Raw genomic sequence first — 23,264 nt, 5'->3', positions numbered from 1 at the left:
CATCGGATTTTAGTCCATGAAACAAACAACTAACAATTTTTAATTTTTTGGTTTTTATGTTACAATGACTTAAAGTATTATGTGGATTTACTTATTATGAATTGGGAGTGTCGGGTATTAATGAAGGGGACATATTGCAGGAGAAAAAAATGCAAGGTAAAGGTTGATAAATTAGAAATAATTTGATAAAGATTTATAAAAATGTAGCAGTATAGTATGAAATTAGATATAAATAAGTTACAATCCTATAATAATTAGAGTGCAGGGGAACGACCCCGAAATATTGATATGTTAATATTTATAAATAACAATTTAAATGAAAATTTCCTGGAAGATTTTTTTCACCTAAGTTATTGAATGCTAGTTCACTTATAACGAAAGCATAATACTAACTTATAATTTAAATACTAACTTTAAACTTATAATACACCTGTTAAAAGTAATAAATCTTAAGAGTTGAAAGTAATTCAACAAAAGTTTACTTTTTTGTAGTAAGTTTACTTGTTAATGTTTCTCTTGCAGGTTAAAGAATTATAAATTGCTTCTATTCTTGAACTTAAAATGTATAGCACTTATTTCATGCTTCATAATTAAAAATTAATCAATTTTCCTTATTTAAAACAAAAAGTAACAGGAATGAATATGTAAAATGTTTATTATCTCACTGGAGCTTAAGTAGTGATTTACCATTTTGTTGATCACATGTTTAATTTCATTCCTCGACTCAATGCATGTTTGCTTATACCCGTAGTTTTCATTTTTCTTTAAAATAACCCTGTTGAATTAGCTGAATTTTGGGTTGAAATTGGTGAATTATCTTAATATTGGATTAGTGAGGTTATCATTTCCCTATTAAATAGTATTTATCACTTTATACATTTTTTCAACTAAGTTTTCTCTTTGGTTTTTTTAAGTATGTTCATTCCTTTGACATTGAATACCATTAATAATTGATGTAATATCATAAAATTTCTTTAATTTAATTATAAATCTGAATCTAATCAAGGAAATGTTTTCAGATTTTGATGATGCCACTTTTATTATTACAATTTTTTTGTTTTTGCTTAAAAGTAGTGTTGGACATAACTTTTTATTGGTGATTATTATGTAGTTTTTACTAATTTAAAAAAAAAATCCATGCCACTACTGTATCAGTCCAGTCAATGCTAGTATTATTTCTACCTTATTTACATTTGATATATACGATAATTCTATTTGTTTAAAGTGACATTAGGTAGTTTGGAGATAAATATTAAATTTAAATTAAGTGTTTGTATTTGTACCATATTTATATGTCTTATGATTGCCACTTTAAAAAAAAAAGTACATAAAACATTCTGACACTTATCTTATGTAATCATTAGATAAATTAAAAGTTTTTTTAGTACTATATTGTAGTTCATTTTAATGGTTTAGACCTACTTTATCCATGAAGATAAGATTGTACTCAATGCCCAATTGCATCTTTTACTTTTTAAAGCTTATTTTCTATTCATTGCATTTAGTCCTGAATGACCTAGAACGTTGGCCGTTATGTTAAGAAATAAATTAAAAAAAAGACAATAAAATTTATGTTTTATTCACCTTCATTGTTTGACTAATATGGTAATAGTATTTTAATATATCTAATTCTATCAAACATGCAAATATGTATACTTGCATAATACTATATTTGGTGGTAACTAATATCTAAAATGGAGTTATTCAATAAGTTATTTTTTTATTTTGTTATAATTATGATTTAACTTACTAATCCTGTTTTAAAAAGAGAAATGGTCTTGGTCCACTTGTTCAATGTTGATTGTTTTGCATACTTATTTATAATTAGAGTAGGGTCCAACAAGTTGGTAACACAGTTTCAAATTTTACTCTCGGTAAATTTTCTTATACTTAGACACTATATATTACTCTAATACATTCTTATTTATATTTTGGGAAAATTTTTCCGAAAACCCCAGCATATTTCCAATCACATTTTACTTAAATATATTAGTCAAATTACTTTATGAACTATTCGTATTATATTTATTAATACCTAAAGACTTATAGTTTAGTAAAACTAAGCTGAAGATAAAATTTATGTTTGAAATATCAGTGGCTATTATTAGTCAGTTATTATCAAAGCTTGGCTGAAATATTAGCCATAAAGCTGATTTAAACCTCTCTCAAGTGACCTTTCAGTATGCCAAGTAACTTTTTGATTTTGGTGTACTGAGGGGAATCAGTTACCAGGAATTCACTCTGGGTTATTTAGAGTTGGTTAGCTGGAAAATAGAAGGACAGCCACATACAGTAAGAATTTAATTTCAATTGATAAGCAAGATTACTGACATGAGATTTGTAGAAGTAACTTGAGTTTTTAACTTTTAAAAGTAAATAGCTGTGAGATTATTATATTATGTTGGTCAATGACTGAATTATAATTTTTAAAGTCATTAACATTTCTTACTTCTCTATTTCCCATGGTAATGAATGTGGTTTGCCTATTTATTGATAATTTAAGTAAATAGCTACCAGATATTATTCAAAATTATTTGAATAATTTTTATGTGTATTGTAATTATAATGAAATACAATCTTCCATTCCACACTGTTTTGTTCATAACAAATTTTTACCTTCATCAATGCTTTTGAGTATTCCTCTGACTTCTGGATATTTTTGCCTCTTTACAATACTTAGTGCTCTTTCATCATATATTGAAAATATAGATATATGACAGTAGAGCACCCTGTATTCTAGTAACTTCCCTTTACTTCACCACCCTAATCTTTAGTTTTTTATATGCTGTCTTGGAGGACCACCAACTTTTTGAATGCTTTTAATTACGCATTTATATCACTATGTGCGTTTTTAATTCCAAATTCCTTGATTCAACAAAGTTGGTTATTAGTTTTTCAGCAGTAACGAAAGAACAGGCAGTGCTTGGTAAACGTAGTTGTACAGCTGTGCACATTTAAGTCTGGTACGAGATTTGATACTATAGCTTATACAGATACATTATTTATTACGCACTTATACAGTATAATACACAATTTACGTTGCGAAATTAAGATTTAAAAATCCAAAACACGAAAACGTTGAAGTTTTTGAGATCACACTCTTAAAGCACGGACAATAAATTGGTGCAAACTTCAATAAACTCTTTTATATGCAGTTATTTGTTTTGAAAAAAAAAAAATTAAAACTAGTTCTCTAGACCATTGGTTCCACATGTCATTTGCAAGGGCTCCTCGAAATAATTTAGGAATTATTTCATTCCATGACAACACAATACAGTTTTTGACCTAGCTGTCTCAGACTTTCTTCAATTTTTTCACAGCTATTGTTGTGTAGGTACCCTAGCATTTCTTAACTTTTCATGAAAAGACGACTCACTTTATTTGTATCAAATGATAATGCAGTGGTTCCACCATTTTCCAACTTATACCATAAGGGTTCCGCCATTTTCTACTTCTACCAAAAGGGTTCAGGCGCCAAAAAATAGGTTGGGAACCACACCCTTAGGCCAATGAAATAGAATGAGATCTTTAACTAATTTTTTCAAGTATGTCATATGAATGTTAAAATTCAACACACCCACTTTGCATTAAAATAAGATAATCAGAGGTTTTTTTTAAAAAAAAAAGATAGATCTTCAATGCATTAAAGATCTTGCCTAAGTATCATTTAAAAAAGTAGCATTTGGTGTTCCTAGCATCTAGGGGTCGTCATACATCGAACAAACGTTATCCTGCATTAACATTATTATAAATTAATTGAAAACCCAAATAAATTGGATTATATATTCCTCTTGTTGATGAATATGGTTTCTAGTTACATCTACATTGTATACATCCGTGATTCTCAAGAAAAGTTTAATTTCGAAGACCAGAGTGTGAACCATCTTCAAAAATTCCCTAATTTTTCATGTTGCTTACTGGGACTATAAAGAACAGTATAAAACACAAAATGGAGCTCAAACCACTTTTTGAGGCCCAATTTGCAATTTGTTAGAGAGGTGCAAAAGAGCTTAGATGCCGACCTTAGATGGAATACAAAATATTTCCGAAAGTTGATGAATGTTACTTAACTGAACAATTCGAATTCAAGGTTATTAAAAGGTAGTTAAGTATACAAAAATTTTGATTGTTGATCGAGTTAGTAAAACACAAACGAATTACGAGTAATGAACCAATTCAATCTATAAAAATATATTCACTCTCATAATAAGAAAAACAAGTCATGAAAAGCAGATAAAATAGAAATTTAAATTAGGTAAATATATATTCATATATATATATATATGAATTGACTAATTATCTTAATATCAAAACTTAAATATAAAAATATAGGATCAAAACAATTTTAAAGACATTTTTTCATAAATGTACTATGAATTTTTCAAAAATAAATTATTAAATACTTACCTATTATTTTTTAGACTAATTTTTCAAAGGCTCATGTTATAATTTAAAAAAGTTCTTAAAATAACCTATTCAGAAAAATTCATACTTTCGTACTTCATATTTCCGAAAAAAAAACTTCTTAACCTGTTGACGTTAAATATTGTGTTTTTCAATGTGTGAATTTGAAGATCTTTTTTCTTAAAAGGAAATAGAAAATCGGTTTATTCATATTTTTCTTTGTGAATTGTGATATTAGACCATGATATTTATTTATAATTTTAAATAACCCACAATTAAAAATAATTGATGCCAAATCAATGCTTGTCCTATTTCTAATACTTATAGGTATGGGTAGACATTGGTCGCTTCCGAATGTTTTAGGAACTCGGCATTCCATTTAAGGTCGGCGATCAAACAACTATGATTCGGTGATAGTAACGAGAATGATTGATGCGCTGTAGTGAGAATTTGAAAGCTCGATAGCCCTGGATATTAAAAAACAGTACCACTCTTTAATCGGAACCAAATCGTTGAATTAAAAAAAAAAAATTCAAAATACGAATCCAGCACGGTAATGAGATTCATAAATATAATAAAAAATTGGTTTTTCAAAGCTCATGCAGTATGTTTTCGTAATGCATCATTAATTTTGGTTTCAAGGAATTCTTTTCTTGAGATTCACAAATAGAAAATGTCAATAGACTGGCGGTTATGAGTAACAAAACTTAGGAATCAGTTACTGATTTATGATAATTATGGATTTATTCCTGGATTTCCGTAGCAGCATATTATGACATATTATTTTATGAGGTTTTCCCATACAAAGAATCATATCCCGAGTTCACAGAAAACAGGATTTTGATCGAAACCGTTACTTGCGATTTTAATAATATTAAGGGTTTAACACCGCAAAAAGAAATGATTTTTTTAATGAAGATATGATAAACGTAAATGAAAAGAGCATAATAAAAAAAATATATATATCGATTAGACACAAGCTCTAGCTGGAATACTCCTGTATTACTATAATTGACATTTTTTACCACCCATATAACTGGATGTGGCTCCGTGAGCCACATTTGGTCTTCTGTTTGTGAAGCATGGATCGTATTAAAATTTTTGTCCTATTTTATCAAATTGCAAATGTTGCAGAAAGCTTCCTTTATGATTTAATTTAGAAAACCCAAAATCTAAATTCCCAACCTTAAAGAAAGCTGCTTGTCACATATTTTCGATTTTTGGTACAATGTATTACTGTGAATCATTGTGCTCTACAATGAAGTTTTTGATAGCGAAACATCGTTCTTTGTTAATGCATAGATAAGAATAAGAAGTTAATGAAATAGAAGCCTCAAAAATACCCAGATAACCGATGGCCGCCTTCCAATGTTAATACCCAGCCGCATTTTGAACTCATCAGGTATTTTTTCAGTTTTTACCTAATTTATTAAGTGTAAAAAGAACAGCCTAAAAGTTGGAGAGTGATTAATTAGTTCAATTTTTTCTTCTCTTCGTTTGTTGATGCCTACAATTTTTTTTTGCCATATTTAATGTAATGTAATTTACTCAGCCTGAATGAGACGCAATTTGGAAAGTTTATATAGATGAAGCTATCTGTTCTCAGTCAATCTACTCCAGCTCCTCAGATTTCCCCTATTAAACATGACTCCACGGATGAAAAATTTTTCTTCATGTTTTGAAAATTATTTTGACCTTAAAAGCATCATGATAAGAAAAAGGCCTAACTGCGTACATTGATTGGAAAATAGCACTATAACAACTTGGGACCAGATAAGATATTGAGCACGCAATTGTCTCGAGGCCTGTGTAGTTAGTCCAGGTACCAATTTAATGAGGTAAGGTGTACTAACATCAAAAGGCCCCAGAAAATTCCTATTCAATTAGCATAGGTTAGCTTGACAGTAGGGGCAGACGTGGTCCAGTGTTAAGAACTGACCACATACGATAGGTGAGCTTACAGGTATACACTGTAAATCCCCGCAGGATTGACAATTAACTCCGTAAAGTATTCGCTTACGGCTGTGTAGTTTGTAATTTGTTTGATGACCTGATCGAGATAAATAATTTGTCACAGTAACTCTGAACAACAAGCCAAAAACATTCGACGTCGGCTCAGGTTCTTCTTTCCCCTCCGAGCCTGTGTCGAGGTGGTTGTATTATAGTATAATAGATAGAGGGGTGATAGTCTGACTCCAATTGACAATGTGAGATACTATTTACCAGAAGGTCTCGACAATGCAGGCTTAAACAGGTTTAGAAAGCAGGTCAGGGGATGAATAGACAGCATAAGTCTTGCGTGTTCGAGCTGTAAGTCTTCGAAGGTTGGAAACTTCGGTCTACAGGGTACCAGTCTGCAGTTGCGAAGAGGAATGTAAGTCGATAGGAGAGAAGGCATAGGAAGGAGGAAAGACCCAGAGAGGGCCGAATGAAATAAAAGACAAATAGCAGAAGAATGCAGTGATCCACTATGTATATTGTTATTCTATGCCTCAAAGGCTGGGGATTCCGTGAAGCGGAAATTCGTACTGAGGTCTTTCAATTTGCCCCTAGTCAATTCTCTGGGCTATTAAACGTCATAGAGAGATGTCACGGGTAAGACGTTAGCTTTTAGTAGATCAGAAGATTCAATTGTAATCTTTATTAATTAAAACTGATGGATTAATATCGATGGAGGGACAGGAAACTCCTATAGGATTCCTGACTGAAATAGTCCATGACTGTGGGAGAGTTGGCCGTCCTCCACTTAGATAAATTGATTGTGTGGCTGCGGATGCGAGGGGTTTGGTAGTCCACAATTGGATGGCAGCAGCGCAGCACAGAAACTCTTGGAGACAAGCATCAACGTGTTGTAGCGCCAAACTAATAATAATCATAATTACAAGTAGAAATTCTGGAGGTGAAGATCATAAATTGGTAAGAAAAAGTTGTACCATAAAAATAGCATTAGGGGACAGAACGATCCACCTAGTGAGAGGTTCCAAATGGGTTAGTTACTGAAGTGTCAATTATAGTAGTAATAAAAATAGATGATTAACAAAAATAGTGGTTTTTGGTGTAAGAGGCCCGCAGGCTCGTTCCCACCGCTTGTATTCCGTAAGGTATGGATACTGGATCCCTTCGTTCTGTTACTTAACAAGGTATGGAGGCTGGTTCCCTCCGGGCCTGCAATAAACTCCGAAGGATGGCAGTATTTTCCAAACATTCCGAGTACCTCCTGTCTGATTGGGGGTTGACAAGAGATACTGCTTAAATCATGAATAAATTTCTGAGAAAACCATGAAAGTTTACAGAAAAGTAAGCTGTGCTATTTTATTAGAAAAACTAAATTCCCTTTGTTCTTTAATTAGTTTAAACATATGTGTATTTTCCTACATAATCGCCAAATTGGTCGAAGCATTTATGAACTTGTCGGAGCTGAATTCGCAATGGAGCCTTTCGATCCCAAACAGTTACCATGTCTTTAGAGGCAGACTGTATTTTTGTTAGTATTCGTAATTTTTTTGCTGTTATAAGTCGCCGTTTCATTTGGCCGGAAAGCGTTTCGGCTCCAACGACAAGGTGAAATAAGAGGTTTACTTGTGTTGAACGGCGAGGGTAAAGAACACAAATAAAATGTTTTTACTATTCTTACTGTTTTATTAGTTATGGTTAGATAACATAAAACATTCTTACTGTAGTAAGAACCAACAACACACACGCACACAAAGTTTTATGGCAACCTCCCGACTGTTACCCAACCGTTGCAAAACGGTACAATCGATATATTCAAAGTTTGCCACAGAGCAACGTGTATACAATAAAAAATGAATTTTTACATTTCACTTTAACAACTTGTTCCTCAACGGTATAGTGGGAAAATGGCATGACGCGGTGATAAAAAAGCTTTCAGGGGCTCATTAGAAATACACCAAAAGAAGCGGTGAATATTTTGACAAATATACTATTAATAAATATTAATATAGTTATTTGTTTTTTGGGAAAACCACATACAAATAGAGTTAGCCAGTACAATAAATGTATTAGGTATACCTAATAAATCATTAAATTTAAAAATATGTAACAAGGATAATACATTTTAAATCATTTATAATAATTAATAATACACAACACTAGCCATGTTTTTTGCATTTCTCACAATTAAAAAAATAACGTGACGAATAGTTATAGCAACCTCCAATACTGTTTCATCACGAGCTCTGGGAGAGTATGTGAGAACCGACTCAAAGTCTCAATTGAATTTGTTTCCTATTGGAAATAAAAGTTCAGAAATGACAAATATACTAATTTTCAACCTTTAAAATGATGTACTTATCATAGAAATAATATGCTCTTATGTATTTCCAACTGTATCTATATTTTTACATGAACTAAAAAATAAAAATGCACTGTGTAAGAATGATAACGGTAGTTAAAAATTAGTATTAAATGAAAATAGCTTACTTCATTACTTCATATAAATACTTCGGCATTGTTTAGTTTTAGTATTTAGTACCAAATAAAAAAAATTATAAAATTATATTGTTTTAGAAGAATATCATGACTTCTACCGAGATCACCATCATCCATTATAACGATGTCTACAATGTTGAGGACCGGGCAGCAAGATTTTCTACTGCTGTTAAGAAGTTCAGCCATCTTGACCCAATAGTGCTATTCAGTGGTGATGCTCTGTCACCTAGCATGCGTAAGTTTTTCAATAACTCATAATTTTTCCAAAAAATAGCTCTTTGATTGATTAGGTTTCATCTTTCTTAATCTTTTAAAAGTAATGATGATTAATCATATTATTTATTTATTTGATAATAAATAAAATATTTAAAAAAAATATTCAATCTAGTCCTTCCAATGTAGTTCCAGATTTCTTTTAGGAATGTCACTTTTAGGAAGTGCAGTCGGCCTGCACCTAATTCTGCCACTTCTGCTTTCAGTACAAAGATTGTTCTCTTTATTATAACCTGTTTTATTGGTTGCTCAACGTGTGCTCACTGTTATCGGCACGGTAATTCCTTTCCTACTCCTCCTTGCCAGTATCTCGGCTTTTTACAGTGTGGTGTTTCTTCCTTTCACATTCTTCATTTTTCACTTGTGCCCTTAGGACTTCTAAACTACTTGCATGTTACAGCATTCTGCAATGAGCGATCAGGTGGCCTCTCCATCTCCATTTCCACGCTTGCAGTCTTGAACTCCTTTTCTGATGGCAAATCCTTTATTATGTTGTATGGATTCCAGTCCGCGGTATCCCCTTTAATGATGAAATGCATCTTAGTCTTGTGAACTGACCTCAAACAATCAGACATTATTTTTATATGTTTGAGAATGTTGCCCTTTTCTTATCTCTCTTCGCCATATCCTATTTTGGAACTACAATTATCTCCTTCATCAGACTGCTCGGCTTTCTTTTCCTTTCCCCTTCAAATTTCGACACTCTTCCCCCTAAAGAGCTTATTGTAAGATATTAAATCCCCTCTCTCCTAGAATGGGTTGAGGTTCCTGTTATTCCCCCGTTTTGTTGCAAAGTCCTAATTGTGATGTACTGCTCAGGTTCAAAAAAGGGACGCCAGGGTTTCTATCTGCGGTTTTATTTTAAATATGGATTTTATCCACAACGTCCATTTCCTAAAAGTAGTGTGACTGGATTTCTCTGCAGTGTCGTCTGCTTGTACTAACATTTGCACCGACCTGTTCCAAACCGTAACTAAAGTTTGTACCTCGGAGCCCAATATTGTTTTCTTCAGTACGATGTTGAATGTACAATACCGAATGTCATTGGAATTCTCATCCAGGAGAGGATTAAGGCAAGATGACACTCTTGTGTGCCTACTTTTCAACTTCCAACTTTTTAGGTGTTAGCATACGAAAACGTTTCTGGTCTCTAGTCTGTGCGGAAGATGGGAATTTCTATAAATGAGAGCAAAACCAAGTATATGGTTGCTGGTATAAATGCGCCAGCAGAAAACTACTACGTCACATTTATGGACCAGTGTGCACAGGTAAAGATTGGAGATGACAGAGTAATGCGGAACTGGCCGCCATACATAATGATATGGACGAAGTCTGGTTCATTAGAATACAGCGGCTAAAATGGGCAAGTTATGTAGCCAGGATGGTTGAGAGTAGCCCAACCAGCAAAATTATGTTTATGCGTCCAGAAAGATAAAGAAGAGTCGGAAGACCTAGATTGAGCTGGATGGATGGAGTCGACGCAGATAGTAGAGCTCTTCTTGGACTAGCTAACTGGAGAACAGCTGCAAGAAAGAGAGACTAATGGGCGAGACTAATTGAGGAGGCCAAGAAAAAGCGATGAGTGGTTGCACCCATGATGATAATGAGCATATGCATACGAGACCCAGTCTCTTCATTTTATGAAGTGGAGACATTGGCGACCTCGATATAACTATAATATTAATATAGTTTCACAAAACGAATTAAAAAGCTAGAGTTACATAATATTTCATATACACAGATTTATAATTTGACTGGACTATAAACAAATAGACCATAATCAGACTGGGTAATCAAAGTGTGCTGTTGCTTTGTCAGATTCACAGATATTTAAGGGTGAACTTTTTAAGACAGGTTGAGATTACATAAACAATTTTCTTAATCATAATGAAAGTAGAAAATGCAAGTATAAAAATTATTTAATATTTATGATATTGATATTTATATAAATTAACATACTTTATAGCACAGTTGTATTTCCTTCATATGTACATCCTAAATAAACAAAAAACTTAAATTTTCATATTTTAAGTCAGTATTTGAAATTTAGCCAATCCCATAATCAGGTATCAAAGGTATATTGAATTGATTTTCCTATTGAATGGGTTCAGATTTGTTAAGAAATGCTTTCTAATCTGATTAAAATAGTTTTAAACAAATGTTCAAGTCTAATCGATGTTGTTTCACTGATAAATACCGATAAATTAAGTGCTGATGAAATTCATGGATTTATGTTTCTAGAATAGAATTTACTATCAAGATTTTATTCGAGCATATGTATTTCGAATTACCATTAATTTTGCTGTAAATATGAATTTAAACTTAACACGGCTTTAGTAAACATGTGTATCTAAATATATTGATTTTGCATAAGACTAGAGCTGGTGAGAATGGAAGTGGTGTAAGCCACTTTTCATTTACTGTACGAAATTGAATTTTTTATATTATTTAGGTGGGTGGCTTATACCAGTTTCATTCTTACCATTTCAAATATAGTTATGAAAAATATTGATAAGATTATCAAAAGTTATAATTAATGATAATTTAATAAAACTGTTTATACTTGACAGTGAGTACAACTAATAAAGGTGCTCAAATGATACCTGTTCTCAATGAAGTGGGGACCAGTTGTGCTGTTTTTGGTAATCACGAATTTGGTAAGTCCTATTTCACTTTATTCACTTTTGAAATAATTTATCTGTCACTATACGTTTATTCCATTATATTTTGGTCACTACAATGATGTATTTATGTTTTAATTATGTTTATATTTATTAAAATTGTGTTAGAGAAGAAATGAAGGCGCTGGAACAATTTTTTCAACAGCTAATCAGAAGCGGGCATTTTAAACCCCGCTCTTTTTATCTCCACTTCTTTCTAACAAAGCAGTTCTCCATTCCCTTGACCACACCCACCCTGAACTGCCGTATGATTTAAAATGAAACCCCAAGAAATACAACTCGATGCATAAGCCTCATCCCAACTATCCTCCAAAAATTGGCTTTGCTGGCAAGTGTGGACGTATCATCGGCTTGTGCTTAAGTGACTGTGGTACAATAAGACATGAGCTGACGGTACGTTCTTGCCGCGTGAAGATTCAAAAAACCAAAAGGTTTTCGTTCTGGATCAAAAGGAGCCAGTCGGCATGCTGGAATCATGGCAACTTCTGCGCTGAAGTCATGTTTCTTAGTTTCACTATGAACTTGTACTAAGTTCAGCATCATAATGTATCTTTTCAGCATCCAATTGACAGAAAATCATTTTGATTGAGTTTGATTGCATAAGCTAACGTTTAAATATCTTACACGTTTGTAGTTTCAAGTATGCTCAATCTCATAGCCATCCATTCAATATAGTGGGATCAAATGATTAAATGGGAACAAAAATCTATTTTCAAATATTTTTTTTACTTTCACTTACCTATAGAATCTAGTCCCGCAAAATGGTGTTGGAAGTGCCAGTTTAAAGAATCTATTTTATCGAAATCGACTCTAATGAGTTTGATTAAACTCTCCAAATCAAGTGGTATTTAATATCAGAAAGGTCTTATTTTCAATGAATCATTCTGGCAGGGCTTAAATAACGAATTTCTAAAACCTCTTCCTCCGAAGTACCTTTAATTTTGTTTTATTGAAAAAAGTTTCTATTGTTAGGAATAATAAATAATAGATAAATACAAAATTAAAAGAATTTTATGAATAAATAACTGTAAAAATAAGTCAATATATAAAGACCGCCCAATTTCAGGGTCTTATAAGCAAACCTTTTCAGATAAAAGTAGGGTTAAGACAAGGCGACGGCTTGTCTCCAATACTTTTCAACATAGTCCTGGATAAAATCATGAAGGAATTTCGGGGAAAAATAACTCAGGAGCCATTGTAGGGAACGAAAACAATTATATAAAAGTGAGTTGTTTGGCATTTGCCGACGATCTCGCACTGTTTGCAGAATCAGAGTAAGAGGCTATTAGACAAATAAATACCCTACAAATAATAGCAGAAAAAGTAAGCCTACAAATATCATATGACAAAACAGAGCTCATGACTACTGAAGTAAATTTCAAGAATAAATAGTAAACACTGAATATGGAAAAATAAAAGTGACCGGAAACTTTAAGTCCTTGGGTGAAATAATTTGTCACAACGGTTCTGAGAAAGAGATCATTCGAGAGAAAACCACCAAATTAGAAAATTTAAGCTTTCAAATCGCTAAAATTTACAATAAGAAGAACCTCTCCTCCAATGCAAAGTTAAGGCATTATTAGATTTATGTATTGATAGATATTACAATCTGCCACACAGTTGTGGGCAATAGGTAATAGTGATGAATGATCTCATACATACTAAAATAAAAAAAAAATTATAAAAAAAATAATAAAAAAATAAAAAAAACTCTCTTAAAATATATACAAACAAAAGAATAAACAAGACAAAAGAATAGACAAGTAGGCATTATAACGTTGTGATAAGGCCTGTAATTTTATACAGGGTGGAGACCACATGCTTACCCAACTTGGAAAAGCTGCTAAAAATAGAGAGGATGATCTTAAGAAAAATCTAAGGGGCCTAGGAAAACACAAGAAGGTTACAGGCTCAGATCTAAAGAAGATATCTACAGAAACATCAAAGACTAACCGAGTTACTACTGGAAACCGAGATGAGAATCAGAAGGCTGATGTTCTATGGGCACATGAAGAGGATGAAGGAGGAAAGATTGAATAAGATCTTTTAAAAATTTGTTAGCTTCAAAAACATGGTAGGATACACGAGGTAAATGAGAGAGGAATTAAAGAGACTTAAAATTTCAGATACCGACTGTCTAGATATAGATGCGTATAGGAAAACATTGAAAAATCTCATCAATATTGGAAGAGGAAAGAAAATGGGTCCGAAAAAAGAAAAGAAAGGCAGTCGAGTTTCATGAAACTACGATGGAAAGAAAGAAAATCAAGACTTCCAGTCTAACCAATTGATATTCACATAGTCCTTAGTGACCAATATGTGATTAAAAAAAACCAAAAAAAAAAACCACTCAACTCTCCTGATTGCTAGCATATGTTTATGACTTCGTTATCATTTGTTGAACTGTTTTTTTTTGGCAGGTAAAACGTTAATATTCATTAATTTTATCTGAAGGAGCCTAAATATATATTTTATAGCAACAGAAAAAAAAAATTATTTTTCCAATCCAAATTTTATTATTGAAAATTAAAAAATATAGCGATGACTTGAACATAATTCCACCAATCTACTTGAAACTTGGGGACATGTGTAAGTGAACGTGATGTGATGGGCACACCTTACATTTTTTTTTCTCGAAACTTCTACTTCCATTTGAATATAGATAGTTGACGAATCGAATGAACAATGAACGATTAATTTATAAAGCTTCATCATAACGAAATCGATTAATAATTATAACCAAATTTGATACAATATAGATAGTAAATTTATGTGAAATTAGATCATCATATAAAATAAATCGTGGTTGAAACTGGAATAATCACAAGTGAAGAATACTTTTTTTGTCCCCGAAGTACATGTTTTTCACATAATTAATAATATCAGATTACAGTAAAAAAGTTTTAAAAAATTCATAAATTAAGAATTACATGTTTTTTGACTTTATGAATAAATAAAGTTGATTTGAACTCTTCAATTTCAGTTTGATATTTTTAGTAATAAACATGTTCTGAAATTCAATTCCCTTTGGAAATACTCATTTGTTATTTTCCCTTATTTAACCCTTTTAAAAATCCTTACGAAGTCTCTGAAATATCCATAATTAGTTTTGAATTGCATACAATAATAATTTCAGAAACTGTTTGTAGATAGGATATTTGACTGTAGCTTGGTGTCTTTTTTCCCCAATAGTTATTGTTTTTTATTCTATTTTTTTTTTTACTTTTTTATCATTTTTTTTTCAAATTAAATATATAAAATTCAAATCTAATGAAAATACATGTGTCATATACTGTATTTTTATTGCATGAACAAGATGATTTAGTCGTATTTTTCAGTCCTATATTTGTTTTGACGGTTGTGTTAGCAAATATTGATTCCCATTCTGTTTTGATTAGTGGATCTATGTATACCAGTTGGTCCCAATGAATATCTCTAAAGTAAATGTAATTGAGTTAAAACCAATAAACAGAAAAAAACAAAATTCCAAGACAAAACAGTAACCGTTACTGTTTTAAATGTAACTACTTCCATTTTCAATGTAACCTTTCACGTTTCAATAAATAACCCTGTTCAATTCGATTTAATTCAATAACCCTACGAGATTTGAATTAATTAGTAAAAATTATATATTTTTTAAATTTTGTTAATTTCAATAATGACTTTTCAAATAATTTCGGCATATTCAACAGATATTGTTTTAAGTCATTAGATAATCAAAATAAGTGCTAGTTTCAAATAGTAATCAATGAATAAAAAATTAAAATAATTATGTATTTTAAATTTGAAAATTTTCATTAATATAATTATACTTTTTTGGGGGGGCACATGTGGATTTTATTGATTTATTGATCGTTTTTTTAGAGTTGCTAATATCTACATTTTGTTCGAGATCGAAGAGTATGAATTAATTATCAGTTTGACAGAATTCTTCGGTATGATAATAATATTCTTGGACAAGTCCCATTAGAATGATAAACCAGGCCAAATATATTAGTACAAGAGCCCAAGAGGAGAAAAAGGTAGTTATCTGACTACAATTTTTGATTACTTTAATGAAAGCTATGTATAATTAATTGTACAAATTGATAAGTCTGCCAAGTATTGGTAGGGGGAATAAAAAATGGCGGCTGTTTCAAAGCGATAAAAAAAAACTAATTTTTCATTCGGAGCTCTATATCTTAAAAAGTATGAACAACACAAGAAAACCTAAGAGAACGTCATTTAAATAAGAGTACATTTGCTAAAATATGAGTCCTAATAGAGTTATTTACGTTAAATAGTTTTCGAAATATAGCTTTTTAAAAAGCAATATTTCATGAAAATGTCAATAGGACGAACGGAAAGATCAGTAGTTAGTAAATTTATTTTGAAAAATTTATATCTCAAAAACCATTTGACGTACAGATGTCTATTAGCACTCAAAGCTAGTTTAATGAACTATAAAGTAGTTTATAAAGTTTATCTTAGTAGGAGTAATATTTTACATGAAATTTGCTAAAATAAATTGATTTATAGTTATTCGGACAAATTTTCATTTGCCAAATTCATATTCATATGTGAATATCATAAAAAATACTACCCCTACGAAGATAAGTGTCATAAACTACTTTATAGTAAGTTAAATTTCCTTCATTTTGAGTGTTGGCAGACATATGTGCGTCTTATGGATCTAGAGATATATTTTTTTTAAATCCAACATTTTATAAGAATAACTAGAAATTAACATATTGTCAAATATCATAATAACTACTACTCCTACAAAGATAAACATTATTAACTATTTTGTAGTCAATTTAACTAGCTTTAATTATATATATAGATGTATAATTAATAGTCAAAATTGATGACTCTGCCAAGTATAGGTAGGGGGAATAAAAAATGGCAGCTGTTTCAAGCACTTAGAAAAACACTAATTTTTCAATCGGAGCTCTATATCTTAAAAACTACCAATAACACTAGAAAACCTAAGAGAACATTATTTAAAGATGAGTAAATTTGCTGAAATATTAGCCTTAAAAGAGCTATTTACGTCCAATAGTTCTCGAGATATAGCTTTTTAAAAAGCAAAATTTCTTAAAAATCTACTGAAAGATTAGTAGTTAGTTAATTTATTTTGAGAATTCTATATCTCAGGAACTATGTGACCAACAGATGCCTATTAGCACTCAATTTAAAGCTAGATTAATAGACTCTAAAGAAGTTTCTGACCTTTACCTTCGTAGAGATAGTAGTTTTCATGATATTTGCTAAAATAAATTGGTTTATAGTTGTTCGGACATTAAGTTTGATATTTGAAAAACTTCATTTCAAAAACCATTGGACGTACAGATGTCTGCCAACGCTCAAATTAAAGCTAGTTAAATTGACTACAAAATAGTTAATAATGTTTATCTTTGTAGGAGTAGTAGTTATTATGATATTTGACAATATGTTAATTTCTAGTTATTCTTATAAAATGTTGGATTTAAAAAAAATATATCTCTAGATCCATAAGACGCACATATGTCTGCCAACACTCAAAATGAAGGAAATTTAACTTACTATAAAGTAGTTTATGACACTTATCTTCGTAGGGGTAGTATTTTTTATGATATTCACATATGAATATGAATTTGGCAAATGAAAATTTGTCCGAATAACTATAAATCAATTTATTTTAGCAAATTTCATGTAAAATATTACTCCTACTAAGATAAACTTTATAAACTACTTTATAGTTCATTAAACTAGCTTTGAGTGCTAATAGACATCTGTACGTCAAATGGTTTTTGAGATATACATTTTTCAAAATAAATTTACTAACTACTGATCTTTCCGTTCGTCCTATTGACATTTTCATGAAATATTGCTTTTTAAAAAGCTATATTTCGAAAACTATTTAACGTAAATAACTCTATTAGGACTCATATTTTAGCAAATGTACTCTTATTTAAATGACGTTCTCTTAGGTTTTCTTGTGTTGTTCATACTTTTTAAGATATAGAGCTCCGAATGAAAAATTAGTTTTTTTTTTATCGCTTTGAAACAGCCGCCATTTTTTATTCCCCCTACCTATACTTGGCAGCCTTATCAATTTGTACAATTAATTATACATAGCTTTCATTAAAGTAATCAAAAATTGTAGTCAGATAACTACCTTTTTCTCCTCTTGGGCTCTTGTACTAATATATTTGGCCTGGTTTATCATTCTAATGGGACTTGTCCAAGAATATTATTATCATACTGAAGAATTCTGTCAAACTGATAATTAATTCATACTCTTCGATCTCGAACAATTAGCCATATCAGGTTGTAGTACCCGCCGTACTTAGGTGGAATTGGTTATGCCGTTGCTAGTTGGCTTCCTATACCACTAGATGGCGGTACCTGGTCCGTATTACTATAGATTTATCTTCCCACCTAAGTACTTTACATAAAAAATACTCAATGATTGTGGACTAAACATATATTTAAACAAGTGAAATATTTAACACAATGCACTCCGTACAGAGTTAGCTTTAACTTTACTATGTAGTTGCCGGTTTTTTTTTTTTTTTTTATAAAAACCACGTTTCTTGCTGGTCAAACATATATTTAAAATACTATAAATGGGCTTTAACATAACTCCTTCGTTCGAAATGCGTTAGTGACATATAGACATGAAATGTTATTGAGGGAGGCTAATTGGGAAGGTACCTAATTATAATTGTTTATGGCACATTAGAGGATTGAAACTGCTTTGTCTCAAATAAAAATGAAGGTTCATTAGTACCGGTTCAATTAAAATGTTTAAGAATCAGTAATAAATCATCAGGTCTAGTAATATTTAATAAAAAATGGAAACCTCTAAAAGGAGAAATAAGTGGGGAAATAAATAAAATAGGGAAATATAAATGAAAAATAAGAAATGGGAAAAAAAAAACAAACTGAAACTTGATCAAATATGAACTAATTATAGACTAAAGACCATTTGAATTATAGAAAATATTGTGAATTTCGATTGAATCGATTAACTTAAATTTAATTTAAAATAGTTTATGGAGGGGGTAGCATCGTAAGAGATTCCGAAGTGGCCCTTACTTTTTACTACACCTATCAAGGAGTTAATATTTTTACCACCGTGTCTTAACCACAACCACACGTAGTTCAGTGGTTAAGATACAGTATTACCAATTTGATGTCTATTGACGGTGCCGGTTTGAATCCAGTCTGGGGCGTTGACTTTTTTCATAGAGTGGCGGTCCCACAACATGAAAAACTTTGACCCCAACCATGATAAGGCTGTATAGGACTAGACTACTCGAATGGGGCCAATGGGCCGAAAAAATAACTTAGTGAGTTGCTAATGCTTTTTTTTTTTTTAACATTTTAATTTCAGGATAAACTAAGTCATTTCGCTCTCCTACTTGTGAAGACTGTTCCTATTGGATGATGCTTCTTCTTAATGGTTAAAATTGTATATAAAAATATTTATGTTTTTGTTAACAAGTAAATAATTTATAAATAGTTCTTTGAGGGTATATGATATATGAGTGTTGTTGTAAGCACATGTTTATGGTTTGGTTGAATTTGTTTTTTAGCAGCCTGAAGATGGGGGAAATCTCCCGAAACGTTGCTGATGATATGAAATAAACTATTGTTTTTTAATAAGGAAGAATTTATGTCATTCACTAAATCCTTTTTAAAAATATTTATATTATTCTTATTATAGGATCAGTAATAAAGATTTATTGTTATATTTTAAAAATGTCTTATTGTCAACTAGGCCTGTAATAATTGCTATTCGTGGCGATGAAAAACTATTTTAGAGTCAATGAGACCTCGAGAGTCAGTTTAACTATTGTGTCTACACTGCCATAAATTTTAACACTGTTCATTTTTGAATGGGCGTGTTTTCTTTGGAAAAGTAATATCACTACACCATTCAATGTTGAAAAAGACATGAAAACTGTATGTCATACATTATATTAGAGAAAATGCTTAATATTGTATTTCACAGACATGCATATACTGTAAGGCGCATTATTACAAATCAAGCGTAGGTTCGATTCTTTAGAAAATTTAATATGTGATCTGATTCAGGAATAAAAACTAGGAATAATAATTTATAAAAAACGGCTACCTCATGAAAGTATTGTGCTTTTAAGATTACGCATTTATCATTTCTATTGACTATTGATCAAAAGGAGTAGAAATAGTTTTGGCTGCTTATATTGTCTGAACATCCCTATGTACAATTTTCTGTAAATTGTAAATACATTTGTTTATTCGAGTTCTGGTAGTGGCCTGCTTTTAACTGTCTAAGTCTCTGTGACTGAATCACGTTGACTCAGCCATTACTGGCTTTTAATACTAGGTACGCCGTTGTGAGAGAACGCTGGGATCTCCTGTTGATATGCTTTGGAGATCCTTGGTTCCACACATTTATACAATTATTTATAATGGTTATTATTGTTTCAAGAGATTTGGTTTTAATTTTATTTTATTTTCTTTATTTTTTTTATTTATTTTGTTTATATTTTTCTGTAAATATGTTATGCATAGATACATATATCCCTGTTTCGTATTGTGACAGATTTTAGTATTCGTCATTGAAACAAGTTTAAATTCAAATTCGTAATGCACAATGGGTTGGGACTATCTATATTTTTATTGGAAGGGAGGGGCTCTTACCAAAGACCAATAAATAAATAATCCAATAAGTGAATATTTCAATTGTTAAAGATTTTGGGCTGGAGGTGCTTTCAAAGAGAATATCAGAGACCACTTTTCCTTGGCTGATGTCAAATGTTGTGGATAACGAAACAGGACAACCACTTGGAGACGGCAAGACCTTTCACTCAATTGAAAAGTGTGGGAAAAGGATTGGTCTTGTAAGTAGAAATAAATAAATCGTTTATGATTATTACAGCTTGATCGTTATCATAAAAAAAAATCTATAATATTATATAATTAACTTTATACCTAAATGGTTTTGGGTACTATTCTTCTTTTTTTTCTTGCGTTGCTGTGATGAAAAATGTATAAGGAAAAATGTTTATGATCAGCAAATGTTAAGATGTTCAAATTCGGAGGATAGTGAAACAGTTAAAAATGAAATAACAACAGACCCTTTACTAACGATGTTATTAATCACACGATGATTCTCTATTAAACAATCCATGTATAAAAACCTCTCTCCACATAATTTCATCAAATTCCAAATCGTCAAAATCTGATAGCAAAATCCTCCCACCTACGTTTTGTTCGACTCCTCAGATGTTTGTCTACCGGATTATCGCTTATCCTTTTATCCATTCTCTTGTTATCTATACTTTACAAGCCCATATGATACGATTCGATGCTATAACCTCAACTGTTTCTTAAAAGGTGCAGTTCATGCGATTTACATTGACATTTCAGTTGATACAGTGGGTTCCGTCCAAATTAAAATTATTTCGTTCTCCTGTGATGAGAGGCGTGTGCAATTTGTATCATGAAAACTTGCGGTAGGAAAAGATTAAACTGACCATTAACTTGTTATAACGCATTGATTGTTTTATGTTATAGTATTTATTTTTTTACACTAGTAGTTGTCAGCAGTGAAGTATTTCTTTTATATATATATTTTACTAAGCGATGGAATTTGACATATAATGCTTGTACATAATGAAGAAAAATAAATTGTACATTTATCTTGTTGAAATCTTGTTCAATCGCATAAATTAAGGATTCCGGACTATTGAAACTATGCCGGCATTGTAAGTAAGTAGCTGTTGTATACTTTAAGTAAAAACAGTAAAAAAAAAAAATTTTCTCCATTCAACCGTTTTTCTTATTTATTCCCATGGAAATAGACTTGACTAAAAACTTATTGAAAGCTGTCCATTTTTCAGAAAAAAATAAATTAAATAACATACTTTTGTCAAGTTCATTCCCGATCTTTTTTTTCTTTGAGGCTGAAATCACCATTATTTGAAAATATTCCTCTTTTTTATACTCCACAAATTTAACATGCATGTATTTTTTAGTTTAGTATTTTTTTAGTTATAGTTTTATCCAAATGCCAAAGTTGTTTGCTAGGTCAGGAATGTTTGCCGTTGCACTGCCTTACCTAGGACATTATTTTTTAACTTTATTATTAATCATAATTTTACTTATCATTATCTTATTTTTACAGTAGCTAAATAGTTGAGTATACTACAGGACTCACAATACTTTATTGTAACCTGCTTATGGTAGTTAATATTTCGTATTAACATTGCAGGCTGTTCTGATGATATAAAATCTTGCAGCTAACTTATCACCTTCTTATTAAGAACTTTATTATATTTTCTTTTTAAACCTAAGCACACACGCTATTCACACTCACATACACACACCCAGCAGCAAAATAAAATCGGACACTCCGATTTTTCTCCATAAATGTATTAAACCATTTGTTACCATTTTTTTTTTTAAATTCATGGTAAACATAAGATTCTTTATTAGTTATTTAAAAAAATTATACCACAAACAAATAATTTTTAATAGTGATACATTTTTTAAAAACTGATAATTGTACTACTACTTCAGAACGGCCTCATAATGTCCATGCCTCCTCTTACAAATTAAAAATTCTCGCCCAGTGTTCATGCTCTCTCAGGCATACAAGCTTGTTAATCTATCGCCAGATTGTGTTTTAGCCTTCGGTCGTTCCAGCTTGTCCCCTGGAATCACTGGAACACGTAATGAATAGAGACCTTAGCTACTTAAATCGTTACTGGAATTTATCGGACACTTAAGCCTTCTCTGTGGGCTACGTCTACATTTGAAAGAAACATTATTCTTGGCCAGAATAGAAAAACGACGTTTTTTTATGAAAAAAAAAAAACGCATGGTTAAAGATTTAAAGGTGTTAAAAGGTAGGGGAGTGTTAAGGACAATACAAAATTAATGAGATCAAATGGACGTTTTATATATAAATAATTTTGAATCTATTTATAAATATTAATAATTTTCAATCTTAATTATATTAATAATTATTATTATTAACAAATCAACAACAACTATAAACTTCAACCGATTTAACATATTGTAGATTTTCAACCAATTTATAAATATTAATATTTTACAAAATTTTTAACCGATTTAACGATATTAATGTTTTTCAAAGTTTCAAACGATTTTGTAATCGTATAAATTTTCAACCAAATCATGAATATTATTATTTTTTCAAAGTTTCAACCGAATTTAAGGACATTGTAAATTTTCAACCGATTTATGAATATTAATATTTTTTCAAAATATTCCACCGATTAAAGGATATTTATGATTTTAAAAAATTTAACCGATTTAAGGACATTATAAATTATCAACCAATTCATAATTATTATTATTAATTGATGAACAATAACAATAATTTTCAACCAATTAAAGGGTATTAATAATTTTTTCAAAAGTTTCAACCAACCATGAATATTAATATTTTTTAAAAATTTTCTTTTTTTAAAT

At 30.8% G+C, this 23,264-nt stretch overlaps 1 protein-coding gene across 4 annotated transcripts in view; it reads left to right on the top strand.

Annotated features, from left to right (window-relative positions):
• LOC112211301 (trifunctional nucleotide phosphoesterase protein YfkN) overlaps window positions 1-23,264 on the top strand; it is a 100,704-nt gene that overhangs the window by 10,800 nt on the left and 66,640 nt on the right. For 3 of the 4 annotated variants that reach the window (XM_067053032.1, XM_067053031.1, XM_067053030.1), the window contains exons 2-4: window positions 8,935-9,091; window positions 11,700-11,786; window positions 20,517-20,665. In XM_067053032.1, the coding sequence (XP_066909133.1) occupies window positions 8,944-9,091; window positions 11,700-11,786; window positions 20,517-20,665 (384 nt within the window). In that variant the 5' untranslated portion in view covers window positions 8,935-8,943. Of the gene's footprint in view, window positions 1-8,934; window positions 9,092-11,699; window positions 11,787-20,516; window positions 20,666-23,264 lie in introns of those variants that run through there. The other variant, XM_067053033.1, reaches the window with a different exon arrangement.

Source organism: Halyomorpha halys, unplaced genomic scaffold (assembly GCF_000696795.3).
Source record: "Halyomorpha halys isolate HHAL.00 unplaced genomic scaffold, Hhal_1.1 Scaffold68.1, whole genome shotgun sequence".
Taxonomy (NCBI): Eukaryota; Metazoa; Arthropoda; class Insecta; order Hemiptera; family Pentatomidae; genus Halyomorpha; species Halyomorpha halys.
This window is presented reverse-complemented; position numbering and strand designations above follow the sequence as displayed.